This window comes from Rhinolophus sinicus, linkage group LG01 (genome assembly GCF_036562045.2).
Source record: "Rhinolophus sinicus isolate RSC01 linkage group LG01, ASM3656204v1, whole genome shotgun sequence".
Lineage (NCBI taxonomy): Eukaryota > Metazoa > Chordata > Mammalia > Chiroptera > Rhinolophidae > Rhinolophus > Rhinolophus sinicus.
Genome location: NC_133751.1, coordinates 184,996,001 through 185,022,612, shown reverse-complemented (window position 1 = coordinate 185,022,612; position 26,612 = coordinate 184,996,001). Strand labels below are relative to the sequence as shown.

Here is a 26,612-nt window from a genome sequence, read left to right as displayed (position 1 = left end):
TATCTGTTCCCAAGAGGAGAGTCACAGGCATATTTTGGGTAGAAACAGCCTTCATCACTTCACTTTTTGGGTCCTAAGTTTCCTCATTTGTGAGGTGAAAGGTTGAATTCAGCAATTTTTATAGCCCCTTTCAGCTTTAGGACTCTCATTCCATTGAGAAGTAGTTAGATTGTGGAAATCACTCTACCTATATCTACTTTCTGGGGTTTGCATAAAGCAGCCGCGCAGTGGGCACAGCAAGGTACCTGGGCCTAGAGACAGACAGGTCTCAGCCCCTCCAGTTCTGCATAATGAGTATCAAAATTTCCATTTGCCAGAGGTTAACTGGGTGTTTTGATTCAGTTTTAAGCATTTTTACAAATATGAAGGATAGCTTATAAACAAGCTAAATATTTTGATTTCACGTATTCCTTAAAGACAGATAAATGGTTTTCTTAATATCATACAATCCACTGGCAGTTAGAATAATGCCCAGCGCACCCAAGTTGGCCAGTAAAAATATGCAGAAGATAATATGCCACCTAGTGGGTTTGCTACATCAATCAGGTTATCTGGTGAGCTACGCGTTTGTGTTTGTATTGGACTAACAGCAGAAAGCCCATCGCAGCTCAGGTGTGTCTAAGGGACAATAAAAGGATGGGGCATTGCAAGTAAGGGAAGGTTTAGAGCTGAAGGAAAAAGGAAATCAGGGTAAGGGTATTGTGAATGGATTCTTGACTGGAACAGAGGTCAAGGGTACAGAGAGAAAGTAGTCTAGAGAATCGCAGGTAATAAAACTACCGATTTGAGTTTCACGTTTTTCTCCTTTCTCTGCCCACTGCCTGCTCGGAGCAGGGACTGATCACGTGACAGGCAAAAGGAGCTAGAAAGGGCCAGGTTCTCAGTCTGCTTGCTTCATCTCTCAGTGAAGGTACAGTCTCACAGCAGACAAGGGGCCTGCTCATTTTACTGTCGTTTCCTATCCCTTAGTCAAGGAGACAAGAGGGACATTTAGAAACCCACGTGACCCAGGGTGACAACAGTTTATCCTTTACCAAAGTCACAACCTCTCTGGTGCTTAAAATCTTTGGAAAGTGAAACAGTTGCACTAAATAATTAGATTAACCATAATCTACTTTTTATTATAAGCCTCCAAAATGTTAGTTACTGTTATTATTGAGTGCCTATCTTTAGGCGAGACCCTGTTCCAAACCGACACGGGTTACCTCATTTAATCCTCACGACAGCGCCCCGAGATAGATAGTATTATTATCCACCGTTTACAAATGAGATGAGCTTTCCCGGAGTCGCCTGGCTAACGTGCAGGCGCTGGGATTTAAACCCAAGCTGTCCTGTTCTAGCTCTAGCACACACACTTTTTGGTTTCTTCAGTTTTGTATGAAATGTGTCAGACCTAAAACGTGTTTGTGTCAAGAATCACGAACACACCCAGCAGCACACTTTCCCCAGCAGTCGAAGGACTGCCTCCTGCAGGGACACACACTCTGAACTGCTGCGTCATGATGCCTGCTTCCAGCACCAATGCTCTGTTTCTAGAGACAAACTGGTACCAAGATGGACCGGGCAGTGAGGCCGAGTCCTGCCATTGCTGAAGCTCCACCAAGTCCTTGCACTGGGTGGAAGGAGGGAATTACAGGGGAAAGTGGGGAACAGACCTAGGTGCATGCACCCATCACTAACCCCAGAGTGCCAGCGCCACACATGCCAAACATCCCAGCGCCCAAGAGACTCGGTATAAATGTGATCGGGCTCAGCTTCCTGCCCAGGTCCCCTCGAGGAGGCCATAGCCCCTAAAATCTTCACAGGTCAGTTTTAACCACTACCACGGTGGTTAAAACAGTCCCACTCTGCCCAACCCAGTGACTGGTAGTCGTCAAAAACAGAATAATTCTCGAACAAAGAACTACGTTACCAGAGAATATATTAATTTGTAGTCCCAAAGGGAAAGCAGGTTAATTACATATGGATTTACGTTACTATGAATTTGGTTTTCATTGTGTTTTTCCAAATTTCAGAGTTAGCACATTCTATATTCATAGCTAGGGCTGTGTGTGTTTATGTATTTATAGCTAGTCTGATTCCAAAAGGACCTTTGCGGTAGAGCCTCTCTCTCTTTCTCTCTCTCTCTCTCTCTCTCTCTGTCTCTCGCTCTGTCTCTCTCTCTCTCTCTCATGTGTGTGGATGTGTGTGCACATGCATATATGTGCACGTGTGTGTTCATAACTGTGACTATGTCTCATTCCCATCCTTTCCCATTGGTTTGAATCATCGGCATATACACTTATCAAAGATCATTCTTGGCTGCTCGGGATCCTGCATGCCTGGAGTTCTGCTAGCATCCCTCCCACAAATGTGGTTAGAAAACCCAACTCTTCTAGCACTGCCTTCAGCTAAAGGTTCCCTTCAGCTACTGGAAGGCTAGAGAGCAAAAATCTCTGATGCAGCTGACATTTTAGGTGTGTATATAATTTACCAAATTGTTGGCCACTCAGCTCTTAGTCAGTGGTCACAAGAGGAATTAGCAGTCCCCCCCTGCTACCCCAAAACCCGAAGAAGGAAGGGTGTTACTTGGCTTTGGCACAGAGGCTCGTTGGCACACAGTGTCAGACAGCAGCACAGTGGTACATTTTGGCCACAGAAGACTTTGGGGTGGTAGAAAGGGCCAACATAGTTGTGGCGTAAGTTGGCCAACATATTAAGCAGATCTGAGTTTAATTTAACGTAGAGATAACTCTTTTTTTGTTTTCCAGCTGGCTGCTACTTTCTCTGTCTCCACGGGTCCAGAATTTTCAGCCAGGAGTCAGTTCATAAGGACATTCAAGTCCTTTCAGAGGGAGACATGGAATGGTCTTTACACAGGCTTTCACATTTGGCCAGGCAAGATGGAGTAAGGATAAAAAGACACATGGGGATCTGGGGAAAGCTGAAAATGGATCTGGAGGCTTGAATTCCTTCTGTGAGTTTGCTTAAGCCACACTGCCTGAGCTTAGAATAGAGAGGCAGGCAGTCTGTCTCCTTGGGATAAGGAAGGATTTGGAACTCTGCTACTGTGAGGTCTTGGCCCCTACTGTGTTTTCTGGTTTGTTTTGTTAGCAGGAGCAAGTTATTCTAGTTTCTTGCTTCTGGGGTTTTCTTCAGCACTTATAAACTATGAGTCTCCACCCCACTGATGGCAGTGGGGTGGATGGAATGGGATAATGAAAGGCGTGGAGAGAGAAGTTGATTCAGCTGCCCAGGAGGAGGGAGGCAAAGAAACTTCAGACCTCTGAGTAGCTTCTGAATCCATCAAGGGTGGGGAGAGAAGAGGCACCACAGAACCAAAGGCACCTCAAGTTAGGAGAAAAGCTGGTCTTTCGGAGATGCCAATATGGCCAGCCACGCGAGTTAGGAAATCCAGCTAATTGTGTGAATTACGATTTCATTACCCATGAAACGGCTCCAAGTGGAGGAGAAGCTCTAGTATTTAGAAGAGGAATCAATGAAGTGTAAACAAAGGTGATTATGAGATATGCCTAAAAATGGTTAAAAGGGTAAATGTTATGTATATTTGCAATAAAAAAAATTACGGTCCTCTTAAAAGATGACTGTGAGCCAATCAGGAAAGGATGAGCACTCCCTGACTTACGGGCTATATTTTACAGCCTGTTAAGTATTTGTGAAGTGGTAGGCACTACACACCGTGATTCCTTGAATTCAAAGTGTGTGTAAAACAAGACTCACATGCTCGGTGGGCAGTGTGCTGCCAAGCCCTCCTAGCAGGGTGTCCTCAGTCCCCAGGCTAAGGGCAGAAAGGGGACCATTTTATGATTCTTGCCAAGACTGTGTTACACATTTCCCAACACGAAACGTCACCTAAGTCACTTAGTTCATAAGCCTGCTCCCAAGAGCCTTTAAAAATAATCCATAAGTGAAAGACTCCACCTTGAATGCAAGCCTTTATCTTATCTTATGCATCCTGGTCTCACCACTAAGAACAGGCCTGGGCAACAGCAGGTGCCCCATAAGTTTGAGGTAAATGAACATATCAGTTCCAGGAAGATGAAGACAGGGATGAGAAGGAACTCCGAAGGGGCTATACATTAATTCAAGCCTAAAAAAATGTGTTTAATAAGTGAGCATTTGCGAACTGAGGACTTCACTGACATTTGTCTTTTGTTTCTGCCTTAGGACTGTTTGGTCCTGACTTTCCAGTAAACCTTTAAATAACTGTAGTCTGTTGTTTAGCTGCGGCATGTTTAGGCAGTTTAGCATAATGGTTGAGGGCATAGCATCTAGAGCCAGACAGCCTGGCTTTGCATCTTAGCCACATCCCTTACAACCTGAGCAAGTTACTTAAACTTGTTATGCCTCAGTTTCCTTATCTGGGAAATGGGGATAAAGTACGTACCTCACAAGGCTGTGAGGCTGCGTGACACATCTGTAAAGTGCTTAGAAGAATACGTGTCCCATAGTGAATGCTGTGTGAGTGCTGTAGTTGAAAGTCCCTCACCGTCATATTAACAGGTTTGGCTGCTTTATGACAGTGTAATGAGTCTTTATCATGTACCCAAGGACCACAGGTGCTTTCCTCCTCTATATTTTTTTGTTCTGACTGCAGTTAACACTGTCCACGAAAAGCAAGAGCACCTTAACCGACACTGGAAACTTTGATATGTTACAAAGGGGATTCCCTGCCTGGACAATGAGACATTTATTTCATATCCTATTTCTACCACTATTACCAATCTTTTCTAGTTTAGATGGCCTCAATTTCTCCATCCCTGACGTGGATAATAATTTACCTTATGTGACTAATAAGGAAACTAATAAAAAATACAGAGAGTGCCAAAAAAAAGTACACACTTTAATAAAAGAAAAAACTGTATTAAAATTGTAATACAATGAATGATGCTAGCATTCATTTGATTAATGCCATCTTTTGAACGAACGTCATACTACACATTGCTACATCATTCAATTCAACTTCGAAAAGCAATACATAGATAACATCTCTTAAAGTGTGTACATTTTTGTTGGCATCCGGTATATTGAAATTCTGGTATATTGAAATTCCATTGAAGTATGTTAAGCAAGTTATTAAAATGTGTAATAAAAATGCTTTTGCAAATGGCTCAGCAAAAATCACCACTACTGGCAATTAAAAACTACATTGAAAATAGTAGTTGACATACTAGTAACCACACCCTCTAAAAGCCATATTATAAAGCTAAGTGACAGTAGCCCAACTGAAGAAGCAAAAAAGACAATATGTCTTTTTTATATACAATATAGAGCTAAAACTCATAATCGGTTGGGTGTGCTGATAATGCTAAGTAACAATGCATTTAAGAATGAGGGCCTTTTCTATTATCTGGTCTTATAGTATATTCTTAGTAGTAAATTACTTTATATGTAAGTGTGCACGAGTATATGCATATATATGTTATACACGGTCATGTATTTAAGGTAATCATCTCCTTTCCACAATTTGAAAATTCCTGATAAGTCCATTTTATTTTATTAAACACATTTTCGCTGGATCCAGCTACCTGCTTCCTAGGATGGCCTATAATTTGTACTGCTCACGTGACGTTGGGACAGGAGTTACGAGTGCTGTAGCCAGTTTGGGATTCTTAAAAAATGCATGCAAAACAGAGAGGAGAAAGTAGTAACCTATGAATGGGGAAGGGCTGGAGGGTGGCAGGAGGAAGGGAGGAAGGCATTTTGGCCCAGGAATGGTATTAGAAACGGCAGAAGAGAGGGAGCTGGCTGCCTCAAGGAGTGTTATTTTTCCTGCGGCTTCTTGCTTCTCTCCACCCCCACCTCTTCCAGTCTGAGCTTGGAGTACAGTTGAATTTTCACCACAGAACTTGGCGAGGCCTCCTCAGGGACTTTCTCCTTCCCATCCTTCCATAAATTATAGGTTAGCACATGAAGCAGGACAGATGATTCCCATTATCTTTTGGGTTGGGTTAGGATTTTTTTTTTTAAACCTCTTGCCCCCTCTTAAATGTGTATCCTAATTCAGGGAGGTGGAACATTGGTTAACATAGTGGCCCATCCACCAACGAAGTGGTCCCCTCCTCCTTAGTAGGATGGTTTTAACCAGTTTCCTTGACCAGTGTGACTGCCATCATTTTCCTTGGCCCTTAAACACTCTCAGGAAATCATTGCTCCAGGAAAGCGGGGCCTTGTCTGAGTGGTTCACCCATAGCCCCAGCACCTGGACCAGTGCCCAGCATACTGCAGACTCCCCACGGATGTCTGTGAAGATTTTGCTCCTTATTTGGGTGGTAAAGTGACATTTCTAGGACACTGTTATAGTTTCATAAATGACCCATTCAGATCATTATAAAGTAATCAGACAGATCCAGAAGAGTTAATTTACCCCAGAACATAGAGGCCATTTGTAGGTAGGGTGTAGAGCTCACTAAAAGCTAGAGCCACTGCCAGTAGTTAAGATTTATTGAGCGCCAACCCCGGGCATTCTTTTTGATTACAGACCCAGACCAGATGCGAGCTCGGTAAAGGAAGGGGACAGGAGTTTTTACTGCATTGCATCTGACCTTATTCTGCTCTTTTTGGTCTCTAAAGTACTCAAGCTAAGCCTTCTAAAAGAAGTACATCCTAGGGAAAAGGGGCAAAGAAAAATTAGAAGATGTGACCTAATTCCAGTTCCAGGATCTGGAACATTCTATTGCTTATAGACATAATAAGAGTACAGTAAAGGAATTTTTTTAAAAAATGTCCTTGACAGTGTGGGAGGAAGAAGAGAAGTAGGCAAGGATAGGTAACATTTTTAAGAAAGAATAGTTAATGTTTGATGCAGAATTCAATACAAAAGTTGAGAGACCTGCCTGAAAGAGCAAAGCAAATGAGGACGATAACTTGGCCAAATCGGAAGAAGCCTAGCAATGAAGAGGTCTATAGAGAAAAGAGAGGCAAGTTACAAATGGGGGGTCATCACAGCAAAAAGAGAATGCTGAAATGCTCAACCTGGGGCGCTAGAGGAAGAAACAACCAAAGTCGAGTGGTGAGGAAGGGAAGGCGATAAAGATGTTATTACCAAGAAGCATGTTACAGAGATGGAAGAAGCTGTCGTACAGTGAATGGACAGGGACTGAAGAAGACAGATATTCTTAACATCAAGATCCTTCTGAATGAGGCCACCATCAAGGTGGGCCCAATATAGGGTCTAGACGTTGCTTTAAGTTTCCAATATGACCTTATCTTGTAGTTTAATAAACTACTGTTCTTGTCCACTATCTCCTGCCCTAACCTTGACCAAGATCTACTAAATTAATACCCTCTCTTTCTACTTGTCTGCCCTGGCAGCGCTGTTGTTCTCTCTGTACTAAATATAGTTCCAGGGACAAAAGGGATGAGACATGAAAGGCAACAGCTTGGGATATGTTAATATGTCTTTCTTGTTCAGGACCAACTAATCCATCTCAGGAGCCCTCTAGACCTACTGCTTTTTGATGTTAGCTTATTTATTTGATGATTTAGTGATGAGTAAGTCCTTCCTCACTGTATTTCATAATATGAACTAAATCATAACGTGTGTAGCCATTCTGAGGGTTAAATCTGACGTTAATTCTATTGTTTATTCTAAACAGAGGGAACATTGATTGCATAATTAAAAGCCTAATGTATTTGGATGGCCTTGCAGTTAAGTGACTTGCAGTTAAGATCCTGAAGCCGTTCTCTATGGTGTGACCTTTTTGTATGAAACACACTGTGTTCTATGTCTTAAAAGCAAAAATGAATCATTCAGACTTGCTCTTGACCAAGAAAATGGGGCATGGCAGGAAACTTAAACCAAATGAACAATAAGTTGCCTTAGATGCACATGTACTCAGTTATTTGTTTTGACTCAAATTAGCAAAGGAATTTTCATTATCCCCTAGCTATGTGTTCTTTCCAGAAATGTGTGACTCTATTACTATATGCCTGGTATAGTTTAACATAAGCCTAGACTTTTTGGTGTTCCTCAAAGTGTGGGATAATAAGAGTAACTATCATTTTTGAGCTCTTAATGCGTCGCTTACAGTGCTAAAAGCTTTACATCTATCTATTTAGTTAATCCTCACAACTAACCTGTGAAGCGGGTATTATTGTTATCCCCAATTCGTAGATGAAACCTTAGGCAGAAAAGGTAAATTACTTGCTAAAGGTCACCACTTCATACCTGGGAAAATCAGAATTTGAACTCAGGAAGGCTGATTTAGCGAATGCTCTTAATTACTATTTTTTTAAGGTGCTCTATTTTTTAAAAAACTTTTATTTATTTAAGTGTGTTTTTCCAGGACCCATCAGCTCCAAGTCAAGTAGTTGTTTCAGTCTAGTTGTGGAGGGTGCAGCTCACAGTGGCCGATGCGGGGATCGAACCGGCAACCTTGTGGCTAAGAGTACCGGCAACCTTGTGGCTAAGAGTACCACACTCTAACCCACTGAGCTAACCGGCTGCCCCTGCTCTTAATTATTATACTACGTAAGGACACCTCTGAATCCATGACTGTCTACAAGATGATATTATTAGTTTGTGCAAGATATGCTCTTAAGCAGTACATGGTCATGGCATTAAATGACATTAAATTACATAAAATGAGAAAGATACCCCTTCAGTTCTCTTTCGGTCCTTCAGGTTAAATCAAACAGAAAATTTTGTTCTGGTGTTGGTATGGCATGAACCATATTAATCTTCCTTTTCAATGAAGAGTTAGCTGCAGGCTTAGAGCCTTCCAGCAGTTGTGTTATCTTGATTTTTATGGCAAGAGATACTGGCTCTCCATTTATGGTATTCATATAATACTTTCATTTTTAAATAAATTTATTTAAGTCAACAAATGACTTAATTTAAATTCAGTAAATAATAACACAGGTGGAATGCAGTTATGACGTTTGTGAAAGTGTTTTCCCATGATTAAAGTTTGGGAAATACTGTCCTGATTCTTCTCTTTTGAAATTCACTTTAAAGCAATGGTTTGGCAAACAATAAGGTCCTTTGTTCTCATATCACAAACATTCCCAACTTCCCTCCATGGGTTGAGGGCTCTTCTGGGATGGAGTATTCACCAGGTCATACAGAAGGGAGAAAAATAATAATAATGTGGTGAATTTTCAACACCACATGTATTCAGTTTAAAATATTTTTTCCAAAAAGCATACTGTTTTCTACTTTTTTGGCGTTCACATCTTCCTTTCTTGGGAAATGATGGTGACAGATGATAGGTTTTGTTTTTAGTGTCCTGACTAGGTTTTGTTTTTAATGTCCTTAACTTGGCAAAGTTAAAAACTGTAAACTTTTTAGAAGTTGTACTGATCTAGAAAACATGAAATGTGGGTGCCGTTGCTCAGCCTCTCTCTGTTCATGGTGTGATGCCACTCAGTTGCCTAGCAGCCCTGAGTACTTCAGGAAGGGTGATATGGAATCACGCCAGTCTTTCTTTCTAAAGTGCATTCAAGCATTTTCTTCAGGGAAATTATTAAAGAGCTCCTGCTTGTGAAATTCTCCTATATCTATTTTCTAGGTTTATAGTTTTTATATCGGGATTGCAATGCTAATTATTAATAAAATAATTTTTAAAAGATGAGGTATTGCTGAAATAACTAGTTACTGTGAGCAACCCGTCCATTGGAATACATACTTACACTTGCTAAGATATGTTTATTTCTTTTTCACTTCCAAAATGGAGAGTTCAGAGCACAATTTAGAAATACTTAGTCTTTTTTTTCTTTTTTTTCTTTTCTGTTGCTGCTGTTGTTACTGGGACTTAGGAGAACAGAGAAGCTGAAAATCTTGGACATATTTAAGAAAATTTTTTAAAGGTCATTATTTTCCTGTTCTTCATTGCTTTGATGAACACATTATTTTACATGAGATTTCAGAGTTGGTCTAGAACGAGGCCATTTGGAGATATAGAAAGATTTATAAAAGGGAGAGCAGGACGCCCAAAATGTATGATGTCAAGGAAACTAGACTTGGAAGGATTAACTGTAGGGCCAAAGCACAAACGAGAAGCAAAGTTCAGACTCCAGCAAGATTTAAGGTGGTTTGTCAGGATATGTCTGAGTTGGCTACAGAAGGTCTGGCAAGTTCAAGGCCAGCAAACCCAAAGCAACAGGACTGCTGCCATAGTCACCGCTCCGAGGAAGAGAGTAGAAACTAATTAGAGAGCTGGCAGACCAAGACATTCCCAAGCACCTGGTCACTCTGTAGACTCAGTGATATGACTGGCTTGCGTGGAGCTTTTATTTTACTAACTCTAAGACATCTGAGTAGCCTTGCCCCTTACATGGCTTTCCTTGTGCCTTAAAGGATCTCTGTAGGGAGACATACAGGTTCTCATCCTCATCGACCCCAGTGGTCTCAGTTTTAATAATGACCATGGCTTGTTTCTAGTCTGACTCTAAGCCCCACGTCCACATGGAGTCTTTCATGATTCAGTACCGGGGGACCTGGGACAGGCCTATCAGATTAATGCCTTCTTTGTTTTCTGGGGGAGTAGCCATGACCCAGAGTACTGCAGAAAGCAGAGCCAGACTGAAATATGTGGATACCAGGCAGGCTAATTATTTGGCATCCTACTCATTGAGACTCTTCAAACATATTTTCAATATGTACTCAAATAGTATGAAACATCGTATTTAGTAGAAAGAAGAATGGAAACTGATTTTCTATTAATAAAAATACGTATAATCCCCTTCCTTTAAGTTGAAAATGAGGAATTTATTACATGCTTTGACAGTAACACTACCTTTTTTAGCATATTTGCAACGGGATTACTAATACGTGTTTCCATAATTCTGAACTGGATAGTGTTAGTCACTCAGACTTTCCAAGAGTACAAGCAAGATACGAGGATCTAGTTACACAGTCTTGTTCAAAGATATATTTAAACTTTTTCCCCCTGACTTTCATGTCAGCAAAATGTTTCCAGCTTTTCTATATACCAAATCTTGTCATCTGAAACTAGAGATGGTTTTACTTCTCCCTTTCCAATCTGGAGTGTTTTTTTTCTTTCTTTCTTTTTTCTTTCTCCCCCCACCCCACACCCAATTGCCCTGACTAGAACCTCCAGTACAATGTTGAATAGATGTGATGAGAACAGACATCTAGTCTATTCCTGATCTATGGGGGAAACATTTAATCTTTTACCATTAAGGATGATGATATCTGAGTTTTTCATAGATAGCCTATATCAGGTTGAAGAAGTTACCTTTTTTTCCTAGTTTGAGTGTTTTTATCACAAAGGTCTTGGATTTTGTCAGATGCTTTTTCTGCATCTATCAAGATGATCATGTAGTTTCTGTCTCTTATTCTATTAATATTACATTGTTTGATTTTCAGATGTTAAACCAACCTTGCATTCCTGGGATAAATCCCAACTGGTCATAGTGCATAATTTTTTTATATGTTGCTGGATTCAGTTTGCTAGTATTTTGTTGAGGATATTTGCATCTTTTTCCAGCATTTTTATGGTTCTTGTTTTATCTAAGTTCTTTGTTTGCCATTTTTACCAAATCAGTCAACTTTAACCACTACATAATAAGATTAATCCCTTGCACTCATATTAGTTGATGGCTAACTCAGATGACTGTCAGCTGCTTCATTCCAGGACTATTTCCTTGGCCTTTGGTTGTTCTGTACACCCTACAAATGCTTACCACCAACATGCTCAGTACTCAACATATAAAGAAGTTTTGTTTTGTTTTGTTTTGTTTTCACTGCTCTCTACTTATCCTCAAGTGGGACTAGTTCACATTTGCCAGTAATTTCAGGAGTGTCTATGGAAACCTGAGCTCACTGGAAACATATTTCCAATCTATTTGGTGATAGTGTAATACAGTTTATATATTCATGCCCGGGGACGGGCTGGACCACACATTAATTTAGCTGAGAAAAACCTCATCATTGGACTCTGATGTTTGGGTTTATAATCCCTGATAGAATAGATCTAAGGCTACAGAAGAGAACTTGCTGGGGACTTTTTTCCATTTTGTACGTGCGAGTCATAGTTTTGGAAAACACAGTTATAAAACAATACTCACATCTTAGCTTCCCCTTTCAGTCACGTGTTTTGGGAGAAAGGAGACAGAACACCTAGCTGAGTACATGGTACCAAAGCCTTGCCAACTGGTGTTGAAGTTGTATGTGTGAAGCCTCCCAGACTTAGGGTGCATGGTTCAATATAACTGAGCTTGTTGAGCAGGTATAGCAGGTACCAAGACATAGACTTGATACCTTGGAAAATGATTTTTGTTATTTGATTAGAGCTGTAGGATTAGCCAACTCTCATTGTGGTAACTCAGACCTTTTATAACTGTTTTCAGAGAGAGAAAGAGAAAAGAAAACAAGAGAGAACAACTCTGACCATGGTCTAAAGCCAGGCTTCTGTCACTAAGCAATAAAGAAAAAGCTCAAGTAGCCCTTGCATAAGTGGGAATTTGTGGTTTCTAAAGCTGCCCATTCCCCAAACGACTAAAATATGTTATTGGCATTTGGCACTGTTTCCTATGTTTTGCTCTCCTTAAATTTCTCTTTAAAAGGGTTTGAGTTTAAAGGCAGAACCACTGAAAAATGCAATTTAATCATAGAACTGTGAAAGGCCAGCCCAGAGTTAACCCCAGGATGCCCTGTTTTGTTTTGTTAAACCAGAACCTTGAACCAGGTTTATTCCCAGGGGGTGCTAGAAAGCCTAAGGGTCGGGGGAGGGAAGGACAAGAGGCAGAGGAAAGAAAATGAGTAGGCCAGACTGGCCCTGGGATGGTGCCGCCATGCACCATCGGCTTCCCTCCCTCACCCGGCTGAATGACTCCATGATTCACACTGTAGAGAGGAGGAGAAAGGGAAGGGAAGTTGGAGAACCACCCACAGCCCAGGAGGAGAGCGAGAGGACTCGGTGATGGTACAGGCTCTCATACCACAGGCTGTCATGGGGCAGAACATAAAATTTCCAACAGCCTCTTGGCCCCAATTCATTTTCTTAAAATTTGTGGGTTTTTCCAGATTGTTAGTGTATACTCATTGCAGAGAATTTGGGAAGTATAGACAATTACTAAAGAGAAAATAGTCATCAGGCAGCATGGCAGAGAGGTTTAGTTCCCAGCCCTTGGTAGACCTGAGTTTGAGTCCCAGCTCCACTGCCCAGTGTTCTCGTCTAGAAAACACGGGTAGTAAGATCCCTGATATGACGTGAGGATTAAATGAGATCCTATACCTGGCTGATGTTAGCTGCTGCTGTCAGTGTTATTATTAGCCCACCACCACAGCTAACATTTAGATACACATCGGCTAGTTCTTTTCTATGCATATATATATGTATGTATAGAACAGGGCTCATTCTTTACAATATATGAATTTATACCTTGCTTTTTTTTAACTTAAGTAATCTTCAGAAGCACTAGCTATTTTGAATTCCTGTGTATCACTACTGTTAAATACCTTCTCCTTTTTGTTGGACATTTAGTGGTTTTCAATTTTGTATTATAAATACTATGATATACATCCTTGTACAAAATTTTTTAGTTTCTGATTAAGATAAATTAAGAACAGGAACTACTGTAATCAGAGGGTTTGAACTTTTTAAAAGCTCTGGATACAATTTATTCTGTCTATACCCACCAGCAGTATAAGCAAGTTCTCTCTTCATATCACTGGACCATTAGCCGTTGTCAGTAAAAAAACACATTTTTGGTCATTTTAGTGACCAAAAAAAAAGGTTTCTCATTATTATTTGACTATTGCTTTTTATCATTTGTGAGGCTAAACATTTTTTTATATGTTCTCCTACTTCTATTATTTTTTTAATGAATTGTTTGATCACATCTTTTGCCCGTTTGAAGACAGGCTCTTTTCATTTGGTTTATATGAGTTCCTTATTATTAGGCTATCAACACTTTGTGTGTGATATTTTCCTAGTTTTATTGTTTGCCCTTGGAATTTATATATGACATTTTTTGATAAACAGAATTTTGCAACTTTACATGGTCAGTCAGACGTGGTTTGCCTTGTGTGAGTTTTTTCCTGTGGCTTTAAGACCTGCAAAACCTTTCCCCGTGTTCAGATAAATGATATTTTGCCTTTTCTTGTCTTTTCCTTGTTTGTTTGTTTGTTTATTGTATACCTTTAATGATCAATTGCTGGGATTTATTTTACTTCGTGATATAAGGTGAGGATATAGCTTGATCCGCCCTCCCCCCCGAAGTGGTTAAGCAGTCATTTCAGGTCCACTTTTTAATAATCCTCCTTTCTGTGCTGACTTTGGTTCCAAATTCATCGTAATCTAATTACACATGTGTCTTGGGGCCTGTTTCCTCAATACCAGTCCCAATTATTTGAAATTTATGATCTATTTTGTTTGGTAACACAAATACGTCCTCCCTTCTTGTTTCACATAATTGTCTTAGTTATGCCTACTCTTTTATTCTTCCAGGTCACCTTTAGAATCATCTTGTCAATCCAATTTACTTTTTAAAGTATTTCAATAATTGTGCCAATTCAGAGTTGGATTTTTGTACTTTTTCTCAACAGTGAGACTTTTTAGCTTGGGACTTGAAGAGATGCATGTGTAGCTTACATTTATGTAAAAACAGTAAGCTAAAGAATTAAGTAACTATTTTATCATCTGAAATACAAGTATAATTGAGTGATCAACAATCAGAGGCTGCCAAATCTTGTCAGGAGGCAGTTGCAGAGCCAGCCTCTGCCTGTCAAGTTGTGAGACTTTACAGATTGCACATTAATATTCACTTCTGAGGTACAGAAGGAGCTGAACATGTACCAAATGTTCAAATGCTTTGGTATTTTTTATCCTACATAATCAACAAGAATGTTAGCTATTCCAGTGATAAAATGTTTTTCAAGATCAGTTCAAAAATTGCCCAGTTTGGCCTTTCTGGCTGCCCACAGAAGACATCCTCCATTGTCCTCATGTTTGGAGAGCTGGCTAGCTCATCCTTCAGGAATTATGCATGTCCCAGGAGCTCATGAATCACACATCCCCTAGAGGTTCTGCTAAAGTACATGTGGTGTTTAACTGGCAGCAACTTCTCCTTTTGCCGTCTCGGTTCATGCCATTAGACCATAACCCCATCTGGTCAAAGACTTGCCATTTTATTTGGACAAAGTTGCAATTTAAATGTTTGGTTCCGAGGCCTGCAGTAGGCATATTCCAGAAATATTCAGTTTCAGCTTTTTTCATGCAATTGTTGAATGCGCTTGGAAAAACCTAGAATAGAAATGGAACAAGAGCCATCCCCCCTTAACTAGTGATCTGTTTATACCTGCGAAAGGCAGCAGAGCAAGAGGGGCAAATTGGTGGCCAAGTCAAAAATGCCTTAGAAATTAAGTAACATTTGAGCCAGGTATAAGAGCACGTGAATGGAGAGGAAGGACCAAGCACTGAAATCAGCTGGCCTGGCTTCAGACTCCAGCTTTGAAGCATCTTGGCTCTCTGACCATGAAACAAGATTAACAGTAATCTTTCTGTGTCTCAGTTTACTTATCCGTAAAACGAGTGTGATACTACTTATTTTGGGTAGCTGCTGTAAGAGCTGGAAATACAGAAAGCATCCAGAAATCACACATGATAACAGCAATAAATGGTAGTTATTAAGATCAAAACCTTTTCAGGGAATGATGAGAAGACAGGCATCATGAGAGAAGGAGATGAATGGATGGTAGATAAAAACTAGAATCAAGTATGGAAAGACAGTCTGTACTTAGCTGGTGGGAAGGCCTTTTAGGGCTGAATACGCTAAGGAGGTGAGACCTTATCCTGTAGGGCCTGAAGAGGCTTCAGGGGGCTTCATTAAAGAAATGCAGCTCTAAGAACACACTCAAGCGTAGTGGTTAACACCTGGGCTCTGGGAGTCCAGCTACTTTGTACATTCAGGCTGAACAACCTCGGGCAAATGGTTTAAGCTTTCTAAGCATCGGCTTTATCACCTATAAATTGGTAATCATAAAAATACTGACCTTTTAGGGCTCCAGTAAATAATAATAATAAGTTATTATTTTATGCCCACTGTGTGCCTGCCACTGTTCTAAGTGCTTGACTTGTGTTATCTTAAAGAAGATAATGAACTAGAGCTTAGCGCAGTAACTGACACATACAGAGGGTGCCAAAAACATGTATACATATTTTAAGAAAGGAAAAGTATTAATTCTAATACTCAATATATACTGATAACAAAAGATGAGTACGAGTCACGTTTGACTTCTGCAATTACAAGAGGTGCTCAAAGTGGTTACCATCAGTGTCCAGACAGTTCAGGTTACAGCAAACTACTGCTTGAGCATATATAACATCTCTTAAAATGTGTATACACCCCCAGTATTAAATAGTCGATCACTGTTGTGGGGGTGCTGTAACAGCAATGTCCCTATTCTTATTGTGTGGCTAACTCTTTATTTTATGAGATGCTTCTGGGAGTGGCTCACAGAAACTGAATTGCAGTGGTTGGGGCTGGAGACCAAGAGAACAGACAGGACAATAGTTTCACAGACATGTTTACAAATTCATTGATTTGTACACTTAAGATCTGTGCACTTTATCTTATGTATCATACCCCTTAATTTAAGGAACTATAACAAAAGAGACAACCGATGAAACCTCTTCTCCCAGTTTTTATGAGCTACTCTACAACTGCTTGGAGTTTCAATTAACTGAGCTGTACACACACACACACACACACACACACACACACACACACACACACACACAGATTGTGAGAGACTAACTAAAACTTTTTCAATCAACAATGCTCCTGAAGGACAGGGAGCCCAAGGAAAACTGAAACCTCGACAACGCTTACAAAATCCTGCCCTGATTGATAGTTTTCCCCTTTGCAAGAGCTACCAGCAGTAGCGAGTGAATCTAAATGAGTCTCTCTCTTCTTCTGGCCTGGTGGTACAGAGATGCTAGAACAGAGAAAGGCAGACCATCGGGGTGGTGTGGAGAAGGATGTTAGATGCCGGACCGGGTTACAAACTCTGTCCTCAGCCCTCGGGAAAGTTGACTGACTGCTCACTGGGTTTCCTTCCTTGGGGCACTTTTCCATTTAGATTTTACTGAACCTCTGAACATGTCACAGGTGGGCACACCATTCAAAATGCTTTTCTCTTTGGTTGTCTTTGAATGTCCTCCTATTGTAAAACCCGTTTTTCTTTCTTTCTTATGGCCAAGTCTAAGGCAGGTCAGGCAGTTCATTGACTTTTCTTTGGATTGACACCAAACTAAGTGGTTAAAAATGTTCAGACTGGAAAAAAAAAACATTCAGATTGGGTAACATACTTCCTCTGCCCTTGGTGATGTGAAATTATTGTGACCTCTGAATAGATGGGGAATGGATTTTTTAAAAATCTGATACCAATACTGTTTCTCTTTCTGTTATTACAAAACAATCTAAAAGTTTTGGAATTTCCAGACCAAACAAGTGATGGAGATCACATAATGTGCTTCTGGGGATGGAATCAGTGAGGTTATTTCTGATAGGGTAGGAAGGAAAAAGCCCTGGTCATTTCAAAACATTTAAGTGAGATTCATAGAAAATGCAATATGCATTCTAACTGCTTGCTTACTTACTAACTCCCAGTTAGGTATTTAAAGAGATAAGATTAAATGTCTAGAATTCAGTGATAATTATATAAACAAAAACCACCTTAAATTGCCTGGCATTAGATATGGTTGTTGACACTCTGCATATCTCATAAGTCACTCTAATTGAATGGGGCAATGTTACCTTCCAAAACCTCAAAAACCCATAAGTCAGGAAACATTCTGATTAGACAGACAGGTCTCCGTGGATACAAGCATTGAGTCTGATGTAGTCACGACAGATTCACTAATAGGCAATTTTCAAGAATCTTAGTGAAAACAAACATATTATTAGGGAGAAATGAAAACACAGGTCCCAGAAAACCAAAACATGAAGGTTTTCTGCATTTTTACAAGGTTTACATATATGCATATGGAAGTCACACTCATATATTTCTAAAGCCATGTTTTGTAGAGCTGTCATTGGGTTTTTTAAAACAATTTAAACATTATAAAAGTGGCAATTCATATTCATTATTTAAACATCAAAAAACACAGAATTTTTTGAAGGTACAAAACAGCTTATTACTTACGTAATTGAGGTCTCTGGGATGAGCTGCGTGGTTCAAGTCGATCCAAAATGGCTGGAGAGAGCAAGGAAAGCAGACTGACTTGGGACTTTTATTGTGGTTAGGGGGTGGGCCTGCGTGAGGATTCCCGTAAGTAGGCAGGAGATTGGGTGGATTGAATCTCCTCCAGGTGCTAAAGGGAGAACACTTGGGCTTCCTATCAGCTTGCCCAGGTGTGGGGCAAGAAGAGGCAGGCCTGAGGCTTCAAAGCTGTTTGCAGTCAAACATCAAAATAGAGTTTAACTCTATTACAAACATCATCCACACAATCACCAACATAGTCTTCCAATGTTAACACCCAAATTTTTCTTGAAATTCTTCTTCCCTCTCCACTTTTACTACCCCTTTTTAGTTTTAAGAAGTTATTATCTTTGAATCTTTGTGATAGATTTCTTTTTTCAACTGAAGTATAATTGACATATAACATTATATTAGTTTTAGCTGTACAACATGATTCAATATTGGTATATATTGCAAAATGATTACCACAATGTCTAGTTAGCATCCATCACCTTACATAGTTAAACAATTTTGTCTTATGATGAGAACTTTTAAGATCTCTCTTGGCAACTTTCAAATATGCAATACAATATTAGTTATAGTCACCATGCTGTACATTACATCCCCATGACTTCATCTATTTTTATAGCTAGAAGTTTGTATCTTTTGACCCCCTTCATCCATTTCACCCCACTCCTCCCACCACCCACCTCTGACAACCACCAATCTGTTCTCCATATCTATGGGCTTGAGGAGTGTGTGAGTGTGTGTGTGTGTGTGTGTGTGTGTGTGTGTTCAACATAAAAGTGAGACCATACGGTATTTGTCTTTCTCAGTCTGATTTTTCCACTTAGCATCATGTCCTCAAGATCCATACTTGTCGCACATGGCAAGATATTCTTTTTATGGCTGAATAATATCCCACTGTGTGTGTGTGTGTGTGTGTGTGTGTGTGTGTGTGTGTGTATCACATTTTCCATATATTGGCTATTGTACATAATGCTACAATGAATGTGGGAGTGCATATATCTTTTTGAGTTAGTGTTTTCATTTTCTTTGGATAAATACCCAGAAGTGATGCTGCTGGGTTATATGATAGTTCTAGTTTTAATTTTTTGAGGACCCTCCATACTGTTTTCCATAGTGGCTGCACCAGTTTACATTCCCACCAACAGTGCATAAGAGTTCCCTTTCTTCCACATCCTCTCCAACACTTATTTCTTACCTTTTTGATAATAGCCATTCTAACAGGTATGAGATGATATCTCATTGTGGTTTTGATATGTATTTCCCTGATGATTAGTGATGTTGAGCACCTTTTTATGTACCTGTTGGTCATTTATTTGAATGTCTTCTTTGGGAAAATGTCTATTTAGATCTTCTGCCCTTTGTAATCAGACTGTTTGTGTTTTGCTATTTTGATAAGGATTGCATTAAATCTATAGGTTACTTTGGGTAAATTACATTTTAAATATTCTTACAAATGGAATATCTTTTCCATTTTCTTGCATCATCTTCAATTTTTTTCATCAATTTCTTACAGTTTTCATCACACAGGTCTGTCATCTCCTTGGTTAAATTTATTCCTAGGTATTCTATTATTTTTGATGCAATTGTAAATCAAATTGTTTTCTTACTTTCTTATTCTGATAGTTCATTATAGAATTCTATTTTTAAAGCCTGCCCTTCTCTCCCCGACATCCCACTCTGTGGAGGTAGCTTTTGTTAACTACCATGTTTCCCCCAAAATAGGACCTAACCGGAAAATAAGCCCTAGCATGATTTTTCAGGATGACATCCCCTGAACATAAGTCCTAATGCGTCTTTTGGAGCAAAAATTAATATAAGACCAGTCTCATTTTCGGGGAAACACGGTACAGCTATTCTGCTCTCTTCTATAATACATTTAAACACATTTACAATTGTTTCTTTTCTTTTTTTTTTAACCATTTTTATTTTTCTTTGCACATAGGATCAAATTATACTATCTTTCTGCATCTTGCTTGTTCCAGTTAACAGTACACTGTGGACATTTGGGCATATGTATATATTCAGTACATATAAAGGTTTACCTCATTCTTTTATCAGCTACGTAATTAAAAGTTACCTTCATTTTTAACCTGTGCAGTTTTTCTCTATTAGAACCAGTACTTCAGTGAACACCGTCATACATTTCCCTGTGCACTTGTGTAAATGTATCCGTAGTATAAAATCATTAACATAAGACTGCCAGGTTAAAGGATATGCGTGCTTTGTAGTTTCATAAATATTGCCACCTGCCTTCTGAAAAGGTGGAACCAATTTATACTTCTACTCAGTGTCTTTCGAGTGCCTGTTTTTCTACACCCACAATAGCTTCCTGTAGTAACAATACTTTTAATCCTTACCAATCTGAAAAATAAAATATAACTTCACACAGTTATTTTATTTTTTTCCATTGTAAGTAAGGTTGAGCATCTTTTTAATATGTTATTGGCCATTTGTAGTTTTTGTGAATTGCCTATTTATTTCATTAACTTGTATTCCAATTATATTGTTGGACATTTTCTTATTAATTTGAAAGAAATCTTTCTATATTAAGGAAATTGGCATTTTTCATATAAATAGGGACTATTTTTCCCCCAGTTTTTTTGGTCATATGACTTTGTAAATGGTATTTTATATCGGACTAATTTTTAAGTTTTATGTATTCAGATTTACCACTCTTTTATGGTTTCTAGGATTAGAAAAATATATACCCCATGTAAATGTCTTTCTAAGATTTTTCTCCAATATGTTTTTAGAGTTTTAAAAATAATTTTATAGCTTTCTTTTTGTATTTAAATCTTCGAGTTATCTGGAATTACATTTTTATGAAATAAGTTAGAGATTCAGCTTTGTTTCCCGTGATAGCTAACCAGTTGCCCTGGCATCATTTATTAAATAATTTCTTCTTCCACATTTTTATTGTCTACTAAATTCCCATATGTATTTCAACCCACATCCTGGGTGTATAGATGTCCAGCACACAGACACCTTACAGCAGATAATATTCTTGAAAAACAGGATGTGTGAAGTAATCAGTGCTGAGTAGTGAGTGGTGGTGGTTTACTACTTGTTGACACCTGAGGCAAAGAATAAAAATTACCCACCATCTTAACACAATGGCATGCAAGCTAATAAAGAGCCCCTATTTCAATTTATATGCACGATTTGTTTTTCCTCACATCAGTGACCCAGCTATTTATTAGATCACAATGTTCTATCCAGGAACTTATTTTGGTTTCTCATTTAATCTTAGGCATTGCTAGTCTCATAAAACCTGTTAAGTAATAATAATGTTGAGCATTTATATTGTACTTTTCATCCCTAAGTGCTATCTAAACATTAACTAATTAAATGCATTGATGAAAGGAAGGGATTTCCAGACGTCTTCAGGAAAACTGATATCTGGTTGCACACCTGTGAGGGGATGAGTCCTAAAAAGCATTAACTCCCTTTGAATGGCACTCAGCAAGCAGAGGAATAAAAAGCTGGTGACATTATTTCACTTCTTTTGAAAATTCCCTTGGGTATCTTCTAATTAGTCTGGCTAAACTCACCTTTTATCTGTCTCCCCAGATATTTCCTTTCTACATTCCTGGGGGTATTCAACAAGCTTCTTTTGATGTTTCCCCTGTTCCATTAATCACAAAATTGTAGAATCTTCAAACTGAGAGGGATCCTTATTGATCATCCAGTTTTGAATGACTTAGTACAATCACTTTGTTTTGTAGATGAGGAAACTGAGGTCTGGAGAAGTTAAGTGATTTACAAAAAAGGTCACACAGCTTACTGGGGACGTAACTAGGAATAGAAACCAAGGCTTCTAACTCCCATTTCAGATCTCAGTCAGCTTCGTCCTTTTTTTCCCCCCCTCTTTGTGAGCTTCTGAACTGCCTTTCTCTTATTTTTCTCAACTTTTTTTTCTTTTTTGCTTCCATCTTTTCCCTACTTCTCCTTCCCTTCTTTGCTTTCTGCATTTTATGTCTCTCCCAACTCTTAATGGATCATTCCCTTACATGATCAGGTAATGTTGCTTTTATTTCTCCTCTATTTCTCTATTCCCTTTATTTTTTAAATTAAATTTATTGGGGTGTCTCTATTTCCTTTAAACACGGGGTCTTTGTTGTTTTTCTTTTAAGGTGTATTACATGGTCAGCAGAATTTTGCTTCTCTGTTAAGTTAGTTATATACCTGAAATAAATCTGAGGGTCCTCTCTGAAAAGCCATATTTCTTCCACTTCTCCCACATACATGCATACAGGAAGGTGCTTTGTTTTGCTTTGTTTCTTTTTTCCAGTTGTCAATGCTTCTCCCTTTAATAAAATCACTTCTCTAGTTTTGGTAAATAACCTAGGGTTCATGTTGATGTTAAGTCCATTTTTGTCATAGTTTTGTGTTACTTTATGAATTTCCCAGTAGTTCAACCAACAATCAGATGCTATTCAAAACCATATTCCATATTCAGAAATTGACACAAGATGCGATCATTTAAGAGAATTTTTGTACAAGGAGTAAATATGTTGGACAATAAATCTAGCTATCAGCCAAAGGCAGATCCAGTTCAAATCAAAACTGTGTGTAAAGTCAGACCAATGCATCTTGCTTCCATGCAGCAGAGACAGAGTCAGTTTTAGAAAACTTCCATTTCTGCATGGTAGGTGAGGAGGCACCCAGTGACCTCAGAATTCTCAGGCTGAACCAAACCCTGAGGCTGCACTCTGACCCCAGATGCCCTCAGAAAGTCCTTTCTCTACAGCAGTAAAAGGTGTTTAAGGGGACAGTCCGGGTCTGTCACTAAGCAGCTGGGTGATCTTAGGCAGCTGACATTCCCTCTCTGGGCCTCAGATATCTTATATGTTAAGTAAGCAGAGTTTAAAAAAACATTGAGGACCTTTCCTTGTTTACTATTCGGTGAGTCAGTAATGTCCTAACTAAGGCCAAAATGAATAATAGATACCTAAATCAGGTTTATTTCAAGCATATAACCAACTCAACAGAGAAGTAAAATTCTGCTGACCATACTGTAAGAATTTTCTGGAACGGTCTCAGTTTAAAATATTTTCATTATTTTTCCTCATAAATGATACTTATACCAGACTGTGTTCAGGGCCTGTTCCAGGGCTCAGAATATGTGGACCACATAATTGTACTTTAAATTTGCAAATACTTTCACTGAAGTTCCACGAGGTTGTGTCTTGACTAGACCACACACCCCTTGAGGCACTGTCTGGTAGTGCAGAAAAACTGTCTGAAGTAGACCCCATTCCAAATATTTTTCTGAATAAGAAACTGACGTTCTTGGGTTCATCTTTGCCCTTCAACCACTGAAGAAAAATGAAACTGAAGTTCCTTTATCTTTTATTCCCTAAGACTTAGTTTCCAGCAGGAAGCAAACTGTAATTTGATACAAAGGATGATGACTACTCACAAATTGACCCAATTACATCAACCCAGCTTAAATTATCACACAGTTTCCAAAGTCTAAGTAGAAATTGTCACCTTTGGGAGAGGATTAGATAAGAGCTAAATGGTGACATCATACTCCAGCCTCAATGAAGCATTTGATTAGCCAAAACCTGTCAGGTTAGAGCAGTCTCATAATAGATAAAGAGGGGTGGGGAGCAGCTAATTAGAGAAGACACCGTTTTCTGTTTACATACAAACATCCCAGCACTGAGCCATGATAAGGAGCTCAAAGGTTAATTATGGGAAAATGGAGTTTTAGCAAACTTTTTTAAATAGGAAATTCCCCTAAATTTGTATTTTCCATTTTTAAGAACAATATAGTGGAATGCTTTTTATTTTCTATGTTTTAAGGACTTATGATAAAGGGGAGTAAAATTTAGAATTGAATGAGGACTCAGAATATTCTGTGTGTTAGGGTTTTCAAACTTGAGCAGAATCCACAGGCTGTTTTTTGTTAACTCTCCATGAACTCACCTGGCCTAGATCCCTAGACTTCACTGCACCCACCTGTTAATGCTGAGAAATGGCGCTCAAAATAGTGAGTGACACCTTGCATGGGCCTCTGGCACACAATTGCAAACTAAATTATATTGGAAATCAATTTAAAATGTGTGACAATTTTGATTCTTCCATTTCATCACGCTAGCTTGTTACTAGTGAGTGGCAGGTGGCTTTGTTTACCGTGAATTGAGGTCTTTTGGTTAGACTTTTAGAGGAGGGGCCATTTGTCAAGTGCAGCAGTCCTCTTCATCAAAGTATTCCCAATAGTTGTCCAGAATCTAAATGCTGCACAATGGCTGAGGAATTCTTGTATTCAAATGGAAGGTAACTTGACACATCGGGGGGAAGGAATTAGCCGATACATAAAGAAATTCAGGAAGAAAGCTTTTTCTTTCTTTTTTCTTGTCCAAGTTACTAGCGCTCTGTCCCTCTCCCCCTGTAGATTTTGCATTTTGTGGTGGTGCCAAGGGAGTGAAGGTAACGGACATAAAAGAATCATTTTTGCCCTTTTCCCAATCCCACAGATCTCTATTGGCTGCAGACCTTGAACATGACACTGCAATTTCCTGGTGCCACACATGAGTAATAAGCAGCTGTTTCTGAAACTGTGGTTTGGAGAAGGCAGCACTAGGTTATTTTTTAACTTAATTGTAATTTTTGATTGGTCTGCAAGAAAGTAAATCAAATAAAGTCTGTTGTCTTAGTCTGCAAGAAAGCCACGGGCCTCAAATTCCAATGCTGACCATCTTGACCAGAATAGAAGGGGGAAAACTGTGTGTATCCCTGAACTGGAAGTTGGACCAGGCAGCTCTCAGGGGCTGCCATCAAACAGGAAGGGTGAGCGTATTTGGCGTATCTGTCAGCCAGTTGGGTCATGAGGTGATCTTTGATGGTTCCTTGAATTCTAGAAGTACCTGAAATGACAGTAAAAATAATTTGTAGGGAGACCGTAAAAGTGAAAAACAGCAAAATCAGGAAGAAGATATCAGCTTGACATGGCATTTTGTCCTTATCCTATCATGCAATAAAAGGACACATCATTTTAAGTTACAAATGGAAGTGTGTATTCTTTGAATATCTGGTCAGTAAAATGCCTCTGAAATAGTCACTTACGCGCACTCTCCCAGTAAATAAATCAGACTGGTACCTTCCTTAGTACAAGAAATTAAGTTTAATGGAAAACAGAAACAAACTCTCACCCTATTTTGCACATCTGCCTTTTCTCAAGGAGATAGGGCATTTGGTATATGGAGAAGGTGAGGAGGTGGAGTGCAGGGGAGTGAGATGGGGGAAGAGCTACGTATGCTTCCCACTAATTTGTCGTGATTTTGCTCACGTAGGCAGGCACTTTGCAGAACACACATAGAGGGATAACTAACCTCATCTCAGAGGCCTATTTCACCATCACGTATGACATATCCAAATGGCCACCTGGTTAATGGCCTTGTGACTTTTGATGAGTTATTACAAAGTTGTATTAACCAGTAACTGATTTAATTGCAAGTGGGAAAAGAAAAAGTAAAGCAATTTCCAGCCTTGCGTTTTCCTCTCCATCCCACTGCTTCCCAACACCCAGAGACAACTAAGTTCTGAGGGAGTATCAAAAGCTCTGTCATATCAGTCGCTCTGGGAGACTCCCTAAAGAATCTAACTACGCACCAGAAAAGTGCACCCCAGTTGTCAAGAAGCAAAAACTGTACTGTGGTTAGATTTTTTTTTAAAAAAAAAAAACAAGCTTTGTTCAGTATTATTAAGGAACTACTTTTGTGCTTTACTGTGTCCTCGTCAGTCCTGCTTGCCCTCAGCAATGTTAGATGCCCCTGGATCAACTCTAGATACACGGTTTGTAGGACATTTCCTCATGCTGGGCCCGTTGAGGACTGTTGTCACTCTAGGGGCACTCCAGTTGGGGCAGACACAGTAGGCTTCACACTTCTCTCAGGCGTCACACTTACTTGTTGGCCAGTTTGTTGACTCGTCAGCCATTTGACTTTGCCCAGCCCATAGTCCATTTCCAGGTGAGTTGGCATCATGATAGTTCTTTTCTACTCTTTGCTTTCATGGGAACCTGAAGTAGCCGTTTCCTCGGTCTCTGGTCTTCTTCAAGGCTGACACCTTCCTGGTGTTTGTGGAACATGGCCCTAACCTTACGCCCCCTCCAAGATGGCTGGGAAGTGGAAGTGAAAGTTGTAAGAATTGGGGGCAGGAGGAGATGGTGGGAGACAGGACACATGATTTCTTTTTAAGCAATTATCTAAAGTAAAGCTATATCTGACTTGTAAAAAGAACCCTAGGCGATGTCACACCTGGAACCTACTTCTTTGCAGTGATGAAACCTCTAGACCAGAAGCCAGAAGAGCTGGATTCTGTTCCCAGTGCTGCAAGTAGTTGCATTCAAAGATAAGACTTAAACCTCCTAAATATATCTTTATCCCTGGAAAATTCTAAGTATAAAGTTTTCCATTCTGTA

General features: G+C 39.4%; 1 protein-coding gene and 1 long non-coding RNA gene across 6 annotated transcripts in view; one reads left to right on the top strand and one right to left on the bottom strand.

Moving 5' to 3' along the window:
- The window catches only part of PLEKHM3 (pleckstrin homology domain containing M3), a 169,053-nt gene that overhangs the window by 107,963 nt on the left and 34,478 nt on the right, over positions 1–26,612 (top strand). Inside the window, exon 7 of one of the 4 annotated variants that reach the window (XM_074312173.1) lies at positions 2,751–2,906. The exons of the other annotated variants lie outside the window; for them this stretch is intronic. Coding sequence (XP_074168274.1) covers positions 2,751–2,891 — 141 coding nt within the window. The 3' untranslated portion in view covers positions 2,892–2,906. Of the gene's footprint in view, positions 1–2,750; positions 2,907–26,612 lie in introns of those variants that run through there. 4 annotated transcript variants of the gene reach the window in all.
- LOC109445100 (uncharacterized) overlaps positions 20,077–26,612 on the bottom strand; it is an 85,129-nt gene continuing 78,593 nt past the window's right edge. For both annotated transcript variants that reach the window (XR_012489503.1, XR_002136996.2), the window contains one exon: positions 20,077–25,056. This is a non-coding gene — a long non-coding RNA (uncharacterized LOC109445100). The remainder of the gene's footprint in view (positions 25,057–26,612) is intronic.